At 45.6% G+C, this 12890-nt stretch overlaps 1 protein-coding gene and 1 long non-coding RNA gene across 4 annotated transcripts in view; one reads left to right on the top strand and one right to left on the bottom strand.

Annotated features, from left to right (window-relative positions):
• Myo16 (myosin XVI) overlaps positions 1 to 12890 on the bottom strand; it is a 518261-nt gene that overhangs the window by 222817 nt on the left and 282554 nt on the right. For all 3 annotated transcript variants that reach the window (XM_074043002.1, XM_074043003.1, XM_074043001.1), the window contains exon 16: positions 6353 to 6500. In XM_074043002.1, coding sequence (XP_073899103.1) covers positions 6353 to 6500 — 148 coding nt within the window. The remainder of the gene's footprint in view (positions 1 to 6352; positions 6501 to 12890) is intronic.
• On the top strand, positions 1122 to 7622 carry LOC141411422 (uncharacterized). Its single transcript, XR_012436138.1, has 3 exons — positions 1122 to 1266; positions 1937 to 2130; positions 7384 to 7622. It is a non-coding gene; the product is annotated as an uncharacterized lncRNA (long non-coding RNA).

Consider the following 12890-nt stretch of genomic DNA (forward strand, 5'->3'; position numbering starts at 1 on the left):
TAAATAAGAACCAAGAATTGGTTCTTTTTTTCTTCTTCTTTTTGGCAGTACTGGGGTTTGAACTCAGGGCCTCATGCTTGCTAGGCGGATGCTCTACCACTTGAGCCATGACCTCAACCCTTTTCTGCTTTAGTTATTTTTCAGGTAGGGGGTCATGTTTCTGCCTGGGGCAGCCTCAGCTTCCTGTGTAGCAGGGATGACAGGCATACCCTACTGCCTCCAGTTTATTGATTGAGATGGGGTCTTGTGAACTTTTCCATGGGTCAGCCTAGAACTTTGACTCTCCTGATCTCTGCTTCCGCAGTAGCTAAGGTTATGTGTGAGCCACTGAGCCTGGTTCAGAATTGTTTCTGTATAAGGGTTAAGGGGGACAAACCCTAAAATGTCATAGTTAGTTTTCCCTACCTATTTTTCAGTAAAGCCACACGGGTGTAGACTTTGACCTTGTACCTTCCCTTTCCTGTCTTTAAAATCTCATTGACACAGGAGGTGAAGGCAACAGTGACCATTTTATAGCACATTGCTGTTGAGACAGCAAAGGCCCGGGGTCTGGAGTCAGCAGGACCTGGGTGTACGTTTGGGCCGCCATGGGGCATCTTGGTCTGTAGCCCCTGGCTGTTGAGTAGATGTCACATGTACCCCTGCTGGGCCTGGGAGAAGCGTCCCCATGCTGAGGGTGACAGCACCCTGGACTGTGCCTGGCATGTGACAAGTGTCCATTAATGCACTAATTACGACTTTCTCTTATCAGTGTTAGGATCCATTATAAACAGGTCAGAGCCCACCCCCCCCACCCCCAGATGAGCTTCTGTCTTGGGATCACCTTCAAATCTGCTTGCTTGACACATGTGGCTGAGTGAATATTTTATTATCATCAAATTACAGAGTGTGACCTTTAAGTAACACTCCAGTTACCTCTCACCTCTTTTTTAAACTTCTTTGGGTTGAGTTCAATGTTTCTGGAAGTTAATTGCTGCGCTCCTCCCGTGACAGGTGTGTTTGTGGGTATCACAAGTTCAAGCTCTTGTGAGTCAGCAAGTCCTTTCACTACCACTGGGGTGAGGCCCAGGTCACACGCTCTGAGTCAAATGATTGCTTGTTTTCCCCCGAAGTTCAAGAACCTCTTCACTGAAGAACGTTATTACGCAGCCCCCATCCTGCCCGTCACTAATCCAGGTGGGGAGAAGAGGAGCTACTTCTTTGGATTTAGGTTTCTGGGACTGAACCCACAAAAGTGTGTTGAAGATAAGCAATTCATGTCCAGAGGTAAGGCCCCATGCACAAACAGGAAAAGAAACACTTGGGGAGAAAAAAAAAATCAGCTAGGGGAAAAAAAGCAAAGCACAGGAAAAACCACGCGTGAAAACAACAGCTAAACTTCCATCAGGAGCATGTGTTTCTGCTCTTTTTCCCCCTTTTGGTTCATTTGCTGATTTGTTTGGTCTGTTTTGCTCCCTTCTGACTTTGTGGAAAGTGCGCCATCTTGTGGTAACTCTGGACACCTGCGGTCATACTGCTCCAGCTCAAAATTCTAGAAAACTTAAGGATTTCTTCTTGTTGTTGTTAGCCGTCTGCAGAAGAAGATGCTTGTAGATGCTGTTTTCATGCACTTAGGGGTCGATGCCTGTGCTGGAGCCATCTTTGTTCTCAATTAGACAAGACTGCTGCTGTCTATAGATTGGCCCCAGGCTCCCATCAAGGAAGCAAATTTAGGTCAGTTTTAATGCTGACATAAACCACCATACCTTTCTGTTTGAAACTTTGAAAACTTTTAGTTCTAAATACAGTCAAAGTCCCAACACCTGTTTGTAGCACTGTTTAAGAAAGTCTTACTCAGGACCTTGACCCCTCTCTTTGGAGGTATAATCACAACAAAAGGCAAGAGTGTCCTTCTGTTCAGTTACTGGAGCAGCAGGGTTTTATCTTTTTCATCTAGGTAATGAGCTGCTATGAATGAAGAAGAGACAGGATGCATTGCAGGAAGCAGGCTGAAATGCTGTGCAGTGTTTAATACTGAACCCACTTCCTCAACGCTCCTTATCAGTTGCATTGAGGAATGAGTGAAGAAGCAGAGACATATCAGAGAGTGGCGAACACTGCTGGTGTCAGTGTACTTTTAACGACAATCAGGTGAGTAGATAGGTAGTAGAGCAAGTACAAAGGTCTTCTATATACACACAGGCACTCCTATTATGAAAGCGTGGTTTTAAGTTCGTTTTGTCAATAGTGAACCTATGAGTACCAATATTAAGGAGCAGATTAAAGGCTACAAAGGTGGAAGGCCTGTGAACATTTAGAAAGTTAGAATATTCAGATCTACATTTCCATTGGTAAACAAGCTGAACAGATTTCAACATTATGGGAGTTAACATTCATAATTACAGTAAGGTTAGATCTCAACCCAAATTCAAACATCCAAGCAAGAAGACCCACCAGTATTATAAATGTAAGAAGACCAATTAGCAAAAAAAAAAAAAAAATGCTGTTATACATATGATTTTGTGAGTGGTAAGATGGCCTGTTTTATTGTTAAATAATTAGTTTTTTGTGCAATGGTCACTGTGCAAATGTTCTAACTGATATCTTTGAGAGTCTAGGGTAGTGGTGTGTATTTTTATTGGAAATGTTGTTTTGTACCAATTAGGTATTCATAATGCATCGTAATAAAACGCCGGCTTTGTTCAGGGTGCTGAATTATTCATGACTGCCAAGGGCCCTGCTGGAGTGCCTCACAAAGCCACCCCTGCCGTTCTTTGGATTGGCCTAAGCGTTTCCAGATGCTCTCTGCAAAGAGCCATGAGCGTCTGAACCATGGCTGAGGACGGAGTCCTGTCTGTCGCACACTCACACTCTGGGGACTCGTCCAACCACAGAACAAGGGAGATCATTTCTCTGAATGGTGGGTTAGATTTCGGCCTGTGATTTTTTGAGGTTTGTTCCTGCAATGCCAGGTACACACATGTGGACCACGCAGACACATGTGTGTCAGACGCCCTCTGACCAGCTGTCTGTTGTGGGTTTTGAGCTTTGCTTGTAGGAAGACTGGGCACAGAAATGCAAAAGTGCAAACTGCTTTTCTTCCTCAGTCCCCCCTTCACCCCAATCAGCTCATAGGTTCCAGTGCAATCAACACTTTTTCTCCCAGGGCATGTGCAGTTAGAGATGTCCAATGCAGAAAAGTAAATGCTCATTTCAGGTCATGGGTTTTAGCAGTTCTGCTGTTGTGTGACATGTTCACATCACTGCAAGCCTCCTTGTGGCACTGGCTTTGACTTTCTCTGATGTAAAATGAGAGGATTTGACACACAATGTCTTATTTAGGACATTATTTCCAGGACAATACTTCGAATGTCCTGAAAGGTTGGAATTTCTGTTTCTATCGCTTCTGCCAGGACTACCATACTTCAATATGTCTGTTTTCTTCTTCTTCTAAGTCTCTGTATTTTGGGGAAAGTAAACTCCAGGAAGTCTTTCTCCTTAAATAAGATCTTTTAAACTTCTGGACTACTTTTCTCCTACCAACATGACAAACTGGCTGTAGTTTTTTCATGGTGACTTAAGAACTGTGATGGTGCTGTAGTGCTAATCCCTCGCTGGTTGGTCAACTCTCTTCCCTGCCTCTGCGCTCATAGTCTTTAGTTATTTTATTTTTTAATTTTTATTTTATTCATATGTGCATACAATGCTTGGGTCATTTCTCCCCCCCTGCCCCCACCCCCGCCCTTACCACCCACTCCGCCCCCTCCCTCTCCCCCCACCCCCTCCATACCCAGCAGAAACTATTTTGCCCTTATCTCTAATTCTGTTGAAGAGAGAGTATAAGCAATAATAGGAAGGAACAAGGGTTTTTGCTGGTTGAGATAAGGATAGCTATACAGAGCATTGACTCACATTGATTTCCTGTGCATGTGTGTTACCTTCTAGGTTAATTCTTTTTGATCTCACCTTTTCTCTAGTTCCTGGTCCCCTTTTCCTATTGGCCTCAGTTGCTTTTAAGGTATCTGCTTTAGTTTCTCTGCATTGAGGGCAACAAATGCTAGCTAGTTTTTCAGGTGTCATAGTCTTTAGTCCCTCAGAGTCATGGGGGGACAGACGTTACCCTGTCACTGCTCCAACTAGTTCTTGAAGTGCAGCTTAAATTCAGCCCTATCTCTCTGGAAAATCCCTCTAGCTCTACCCGACACCTGTGCTCCAGTTTGAGAGCCCCCAGCCCCGCCACGCCTGCCAGGACCAGCAGGGCCGGTTATGTGGACACACTACTTGTCCTGCTGCATCCTTGCACCCCTCCTCAACTTGCTGTCTGCCATGGTTTGAGTATGATTTGAGTCCTGGGTTGGGAGTTGACTCCTAGTGGGGCATGTGAAAGGTAGGGCTACTGAGACTGTGCTGCCCTTGGAAAGGAGGGGACGGAGGTGGCTCTCTTGGGACCCTTAGTCGGTTCTCCTGAGAGGATTGTTATAAGAGGGGCAGTCTAGGTCCCTGTCTCTCAGGCATGCTCTATTTTGTGATGTGCCTTCTGTCTCTTTCAATGCTCTGCCATTGCCACTGGCCCACAGGTGACACATAGGCAGGGGTCCTCACCAGTACCTGCACAATTCTGATACAACATTCAGCCTCAAATTACAAGCTAAATAAATCCTTTTCTTTACTAAGCAAGCCTGCCTCAGGCACTGGTCCTTTAACAAAAACACATGAATCAGCATCTCGGTAAACCACGGCTGCCTTGCTCAGGGTGCAGCCGGCCCCTCTCTCCCTCTGATCCAACTTTCAATCCACTCTAGACCCTGATCATCAGCCTCAGGTCATAACCTGCATCTCACCATTTCCACTGCTGCCATCCTGGTTGACCTATCAGCCCCATGCCTCTTCTGACAACCACCCCAGGTGCTCAGCCCTCTGCTCCGACTGTGACCCTACACAAAGTCTCCCCAGAGTTAGAGTCATCTTCATAGTGAAAACCAGTTCCCTGCACACTCACAGTCCAGTCATTCCGTTCACACCTGGAAAGGAATCCAGATGTCGGGCTGCAGCTGGCCCTTTTCAAGCTCTCATTCTTATTCTCTTCCTTGCCCCCATGCTCCAGTCACACTTCCTGGACTTCTTGCTATTCCTCAAACAGCAGGTGTGGCCCCTGAGCCTCTGCACATTCCACACTTGTCTTGGACACTCAACCCACGTCTTTGCACGTGTCCTCAGGTGTCTACACAGAAAGCACCACTGGAAGTGTCCCACCCCAACTGGTCCATCAAAAACACCCACCCAGCACCACCTCATCCCCCACCCTGATTTATTTCTCATCGAGCCACCTTGACAGCGACCAGTATTTCGTGAATCCCCACTAGAACACAATGGATGAGATGAACATAGCACATTAGAGCTCCTGGGGACGTTTTCCTGCAGACTTGCATCGGCCTGTGTGCAAGAGAGGTGGATTGTCACCCTCCCCACTGCCGTGTATCTGTTCTCTCCACCATTATCTTGGCTTCAGCCGCTGTCTTGGCTGTAGGTGGCTTAGTTCAGCAGCTGCTGTGTGTGCACGTGTGTCCTTTATTTGGTTTCACAACATTTTTTCCTAAAGTTATAAAAACTCCCATCATTCCAGATCCAGTAATAAGCACTCCATAAACCACACATCTACCACAGCTACCAGTTCCCTCTCCTGCCACTGAAGCATGCATTTGGGTCACAGTTTGCTCTCTCCCCTTGCTTCTTCTATTTGCTTCTCTTCTGCGTGGAGTTTATCTGCCTCCCCCGGCCCCTTATCCTTTCTAATTCTCATCCTAATCCCAATCTGGGCCTGAGTTGTGGGGCTCACATTGGCACCTGGCAGAAAGTGACGCTGAGTGGCCCTTTTCCAGCTTACTGTGGGCTCTCACTTCTATCATAGTCTTACAACCAATGCTGCTGCATTTTAACAAACGCTTTTTTGTCTCTGGTGAAGAAAATCGGCCCCTTGATTCATCATTTCCATCATGTAATCTCGTCTGTTACTAATGACCAATAATTATTTATTAATAATTCCCATTTTCCCACAAGATGACCAAGGATTAGGAGCACAACTAATGTTATGCCCCAACACCAAAAGGAGGTGTCTATACATGAACGAGCGTGTTTGCATTCTGATCTGGAAAACCAGTACAATAGAAGAACAAATTCATCCACACAGATAAAACTTCACCCAAACACTAGGCACACAGTTATACCTCTGTCGTTTGCACAGTCCTAACCAATCCTACCCCACAGTCCTCCTTCACCCACCATTTCTCCTCTGAAGAATAAGAGGCAATTTAAGACAGCCAAAGTGCAATCACCATTGGAAGGCAGAACTACTAGACAGAAAAGAGTCACTCACCTGTGTGCACATGGATTCTTAAGGTGAAGCCCGTGTTTCTCCTCAGCAGATAACCCGTCCATCAGCAAGTAGAAAATCAGAAAATTGCTCTGGCCAAGAGGCTGAGAAACAAGTCTGGACTTCTCTAGCATGTAGGTATAAATTCTGGCTGGTTAAGAAAAGAAAAGCGATTTTGATAAGGGCATTATTAGCTTCATTTTGAGAAGTTCACATTAATTAATTGTGAGAAATAGCAACCTGTCTTCTTTTCCAACACAGAGTAAGTGTACTTTCTAAAGCTGTTTTGGGTTTCCAGCAACATGACTCAGAAAGGACTGAGAACTGTAACAGCTCCTCCAACCCACGATCTTCTGCATTATCAACGTCTTGTGTTTGTGTGGTACCTGGCTTCAACTTAGGAGCCCTATGGATGCGTTCCTAACTGCGCCACGGTTTGCATCAGAGTTCACTCTGTGTGCCACAGTTCTGTGGCTTCAAAGAAATGCACAAGGCCACAGATCCATGATCACAGGGTGAGACAGATCCGTCTCACCATGGGGGTAGGTGTAGGTGTGTGGTAATATAAAGTGGAGGTCTTAATTTTTACATTTGCATTCTTTTTCCTTTTTTCTACCTTAAACACATTTTTGGCTGAAAGCATTTTCTGTTTAATGTTAATAATATAAAACTGAAAGAACTGACTGTTGAAGGAAGTGTTTTGTTTATAATCTACACACGTGTAAAGCGAGTTGCCACAATTGTTCCCTTCCGTTGCTGCCTGTCTTCTAGAGGGGCAGAAGTGTGGTCAAGAGGCCTTCCTGCTTCAGCAGAGGACTGACAGAGGCACAATCATCTCAGCCAAAATGCAGGCTGCACTTACAGCAGCATTCAGTCATCAAACCCCACGTCATGCAGTGACTGCAGTACCTTCCATCTAAATTCAAAACAGTGCAATTATTAATCACCTCACTGAGCTTGCATCTAGCAGAGAAGAAATTGCTGTGGATTAGTGGTGCTCCGATTAGTTAAGATTTTTACAAAATGTCTTGTAGGATCTGTTGGTTGGAAGCAAACTCAAGACAGCCAGAAATACAAATTGTCACGAGACTCTAGGATTCTCCCAAGCAGAGAAGATCCCACTGTGTCTGAAATGGAGCTGTAGCTGTGCGGGAAGAAATGGGCTTCTGAGTTGGACAGCTTTTGGGACTCACTCTTGCAAGGGTCCATTTGCAGAAAAGGACATTTGCAGATGTGTGTACCGTACAACTCTTATGTCAGAGCTGCTTCCAACTGAGGTAAGTTATAATCCTCTATGGGCATCTACCTGTGAAAATAACCCTCGAGAAGTTTCCAGCTATCTCCATAGGAATACATGTCTCGTAAAGTTTTTGTACTGTGACAATGTATGCTTCTGGTTATTTAGACATAATAAACCATAAAAATATTTTATAGAGCTATTATGTTTATTAGAAAGGAAGAAGAGGAAATGAATTACTTTTTCCTTGTAGAAAGAAAAATTTCTGCCTGTCCTTCCCACTGACTTTCAGAAATTGCTAACGCCCACTCTCTTCCTGTCCTAGCATCCAGTTACAAATAAATGATGAGCTAGAGGCTCTTCTCAGAAAGCCCCATCATGAATTGAGCATGGGGGTCATGTCTATAATCCCAGGTACTTGGGAGGTGGAAGTGGGAAGATCTCAGTAAACAAAACCAAACAAACAGACAAACAAGGGCTGGGGTGCACTTGCCTAGCAAGTGTGAGGCCCTGAGTTCCAGATTCAGTACTGTCAAAATAAATAAGTAAGAAGTCTCATTAAGGCTTCAACTAGCAAACTGCCACCAGAAGTAGGTTATTGATTAATAAGCAGAGTCATTAATCTCTCTTTCACCCCCGCCATTGCCATTTCTTCTTACTCCAGAGTTCACAGCCATCACACAGACCGAGGCTGTGGAAGGGAAAGGCGCTTCCCTGGGAGGCACCCCTGCCTCTGCGCCCGACTCCGACCTGGCAGTCTGCACCCCTCGTAACTTCATCTTGACCGTCCACAATAGGGCGAAGAGAAGATAGGAATGTTTTAGGATCCCTCTGCACTTCCCAAGGAAGGAGCCATATGCAAAGCCCCTGCTGTATGCCAGACCCCACGCTGGGTGCGGGTGGATGGTGCCTCTTATGTGCACTGCCACAGGCCTTTTCACAATGAACCCAACTGCTTATTCCAGTTCCCGGGCTGGGCTGTTTGCAACAAAGGAAACTGCTCTTCAAATGAGAGGGGATCAGTTAAAGTATTCAGAGTCCCTAAAGTGTCCAAGGAATTATGGGAGGTCAAGGCTAATCGGTGACAGTCATGAAGATGGCAGAGGTGGAGGCCCCAATCTCTTCCACGTCACTTGTGTTCACTGTCACCGGTTGTTTCCTCAGTTGCTAGCACAGCCTGGGCACGGGTCTTGGAAGGCATTTCTGTCTGTCAGCAGATTTCAGTTTCAATGGGTGAAAATGTTGCTAGGTAATTCTGAAGGTCATAAACCATGATTGCCGATGCTGAGAAGGGAGGAACACAGCACTTCTTTAATTTTATCTGTAAGACATCTTTGTTGCACTTTATTAAAAGGTGCTTGCCCTCTAAAGTGAAGGCCAGCATCCCAGGTATGGGCTCAGTCATGAGACAGACCTGGGCAGGTCCACAGATCCAGTCTCTGCGTGAGCTCCAAGCTCCGGCTCGTGCATCCCACCTGGGAAAGCTCTGCTGTCACAGGTGAGTGACATGGATGGCGGGCAGGAAGATGGCGGTGCTACATTACTTCACCTCTCTAAGGAAGATACTGCTATGCCTAAAAGCAAACCTTCCCTGGCAAGTTTCCCTTGTCTTTATCCGCTGGCTCCCTGCAAACCAGGCCTTTGCGGTGTAGGTGCTCTATGAGCCACTCCATCCTGCAGGAGCCTGGAATGGCTGTTTTGTTAAATAAATAATCAGGTGGGAAAAAGGACTGGGCCGGGAGCCAGACTACAATGTCACTTATTAATTTCTCTCTAAATTGAAAACAGTTTTTTAGCTTTTTGATAGCTGGTGGTTCACAAACCAAGCCTGTGTTTTCTACGTTATAATTTGTGGTTACACCCCTGAGGAAGTGTCACCCATGGTGACAATAGGAGACACGAGATGTATCAACCTTAAAATCAGTTTGATACTCTCATTCAGTAAAATGTTAACAATCACACATGTTGATAATTCGAGGAAACGCAGTCTGGCGTGAAGTATAAAATCAACTTTTAATCTACATTTACTTGAAGTGGTTTAGATATAACAGCATTACTGCAATTTGATCAAGTATTAGTTAGCCTTTAAGTTCAGAAGGCTTTTACAGGGAGTCAATTTGGAAGACTCAGCTCTCTTTAAAATGGTGGAAAATAGTTTAAACTCAGGCAGCTTTCATGTTTTACAAGAAAGTCTTGGTGACAGATTATTCAAATCTCCTGTAAAGCGTTCTAAGCCTACTTTTCTCATTCTTGACAGGATCCATTCTTAAACTGAAAATAATTTTGAAAACTTGTCTTCCCTCCCTGTCTGTTGCAGGTTGAACTCTGTCCCATAAAAGTCACACTGAAGTCCTCACCCCCAGTGCCTGTGAATGGGACTTGCTTGGAAATAAGGTCAGTGCAGAGACACTCAAGTTAGGACGAGGCCCTAATGGAGCAGGAGGGGTTCTACTGCACCGTGACTAGTGTCCCTCTAAGAAGAGAAGAGGAACGGGCTGAAGGCCAGGTGTCCTCAGAGGCAGACCCTGGAATGATGCATTCACAGGCCAAAGACAAAGGACTGGCAGGCAGCTCAGAAGCCGGGTATAGGCGAGAAGGATGTTTCCTGGAGATGTCATGATCACAAGGCTCTGTAGCTTCCTAATAATCAGATGGTCCATGCTGGTGGCTTTGAGCCACCAGTTTGTTAGTTTTGTGACAGCATTTCCCAGACAGTGACACACTGTGACACTCTCCTGTCAATGCCGCTGGTGCTAATGGGCACTGGAGACAAGTGAACCCTCCCAAGTACCATTGCTGGGCAGCTCACTGCCAGACCCAACATGAGTGGAGGACTCTGGCTTTGAACTTACAGCCTGCTTAGTCACTGTGCAACATCTTCACAACAATTTGTCCTGGGCTGTCACCACGTGGGACAGTTTGGAGCACTCTGGGCTCTGCTCCCTCTCCCTCTGGGCACATCCAGTGTACAGGAGAGAAAGCACCCAGCAACCCTGAGGATGGACGGCACACTCTTGTCACAGAAGCCACTCCATTTCTCAATTGTCAAGCAGCTCTTTATGTTCGAGACCCTTCCCATGTGGCCGAGAACACACAGAGACTCTGGTCCCAATTCCTTTGAATTCCACTGGGACTATTTCCAGTGTTGTCAGCACCTCACAATCATGGCACCACAAACTCGCTCTCCTGGGAAACAGTCTCTGAACACATCATTTTGACTTTTCCTGTTGACCATGGGAAGCAGAGAGCTGAGCACCTGGGCTGACATCTTCAGGGAACTTGGGCTCTCAGGACCAAGGCCGACATGTAAGCACACCTGTATTCCTGCCTCCTCAAATAGCACCGGCTTTCGGATTTGCATTCAAGCTGGTGTATTTCTTACTCTTGGTTTAAAAAAAGTCCATAAAAATAATCACCAGAGTGCTTGGTCAGAGCTTTAAAAGGACACAGCAGGAAGCTATTAAGTCTACAAATGCAGACGATGGGAGCTGAATTAAGGGTGTTAATTAGGACAGAATGAGGAGAAAGCATTGAAAAAGTGGAGGAACAGGGAGAATGCCTTCAGCGATGCCCAGAGGTGCCTGTTTTCCTACAAGAGGACTCCATGGTGTCACACAGGACGCGGGAGTTACATTGCATCATGCTTATTGCTCCTTAAGGATTCAAAGGGCACTTGGGGTGTCAAACAGCTTCAGGTTCATTGCTCTGAATATCCACGATGGCTGTGTGAGCCAGCCAGCCAGGTGTTTGTGAGTCTGACTGGGCGGGAGACATGAGGCCTGTGCTAAAAGAGACTGTGATTGAGAGAAGGCTTGAGAAGTGTTCGCTGCAGACTTGGCCGTTGTTTTTCCAAATTCACACTCCAGAAAAAAGCACATATTAACTCTGTCCAGAAAAGAAGAAAGAGAAGGAGGGCAGAAGGAGTGATGGGCACCACCTTGAGGAGCCAGCCACACATCTCTCCTTGCTAGAGAAGATTAAGTTGAGAAGAACAGTCATTCTAGGAACACTCACTAGTATGTAGCTATGTAGGGCCCACGAGTCAGCATTGGGCTAGAACCTGCTCTTAAAGTCAGTGCCCAGGAGAATCCACAGGGAATATCTTGCCGCACAGTCTAGCAGGCAGGGGATGGGCAGCCTGCGAGTCGACATTTTCAACAGTGTCATCCCAGGGCCACTTGCCCAAAGTGGCAATGGGTCTGTGGCAGTTCAGCTTCATATCCTGGGGAACCACCTGTCTGCTTAGCCACATGGCCATGATCCTCTGGTCATTAACAGCTCAGAAAGAAAGCCATGCTCACCATTAGAAAGCCTAGGCCTCTCTCACAGAGGGGCGAGGTCTCCAGGGCATCCAAACTTTGACAGGGACCCCAGGCTGGAGGTCCTCATGGAAGGGGATCTTCTGTCCTCTCAGCCCCAGATTTAAAATGGGAATAACTTTCTACTGCAGAATTTATGCTTCTGACTTCCATCTAAAGTGATTCTTATTCCTGGCACACATGTTATTTGTCAAATCCTATTTGGGAGAGATTTGATTTTTATGTGCACATACCGAAAAACACATCTGTTTCTAGATCACGGTCAAAACTCACTTTCCTTTCAATGTGGGAAGATAGGGTAACTTGAAAAAGCCAGGTGGAACAAACTCTTTCCTAACTCTTAATTAGGAAATGTTTTGCCCTGCAAGCTCTTACAACAGTTTTCAGGTTGTTGACTTTCCAAGTACATAAGGCATGCTACCTACAACCGGACTTAGATTATTCATTTACAAGTTTGTCAGATTGTGAAATCCTAGGTGAAGACTAATTTGATTTATAAATGAAGGCTTTCCACAAAATACACATTAAATATTTAATTCAAACAAGAAACATGCTCTGTTGGAGTTTAGCTTGATGATTAATTAACATTTGGATTTGTTTTAATTCCATTGCTTTAAATACAGACATTTTTTGTGGGCCTGGGGTTTGAAGTCAGGGCTCACACTTGTTGGGCAGGTGCTTTACTACCTGTTTGAGCCAGGCCTCCAGCCTTTTCTGCTCTAGTTAATTTTGGAGATAGAGTCTTGCTTTCTACCCAAGCCAACCTGGACCACAATTCTTCTTTTTGCTTCCTACTATTGCTGGGATGGCAGATGTGCATCACTGCATCCAGCTATTGGTTGAGATAGGGTCTCCTAAACTATTTGCCCAGGCTGGCCTCAAACCACAATTCTACTGATCCCAGCCTCCAAAGTAGCTAGAATTATAGGTGTGAGCCACTGGTGCCTGTCTTCAGACTCAGTTGTATTTGAGATAAATTTCTCTG

This window comes from Castor canadensis, chromosome 10 (assembly GCF_047511655.1).
Source record: "Castor canadensis chromosome 10, mCasCan1.hap1v2, whole genome shotgun sequence".
NCBI lineage: Eukaryota > Metazoa > Chordata > Mammalia > Rodentia > Castoridae > Castor > Castor canadensis.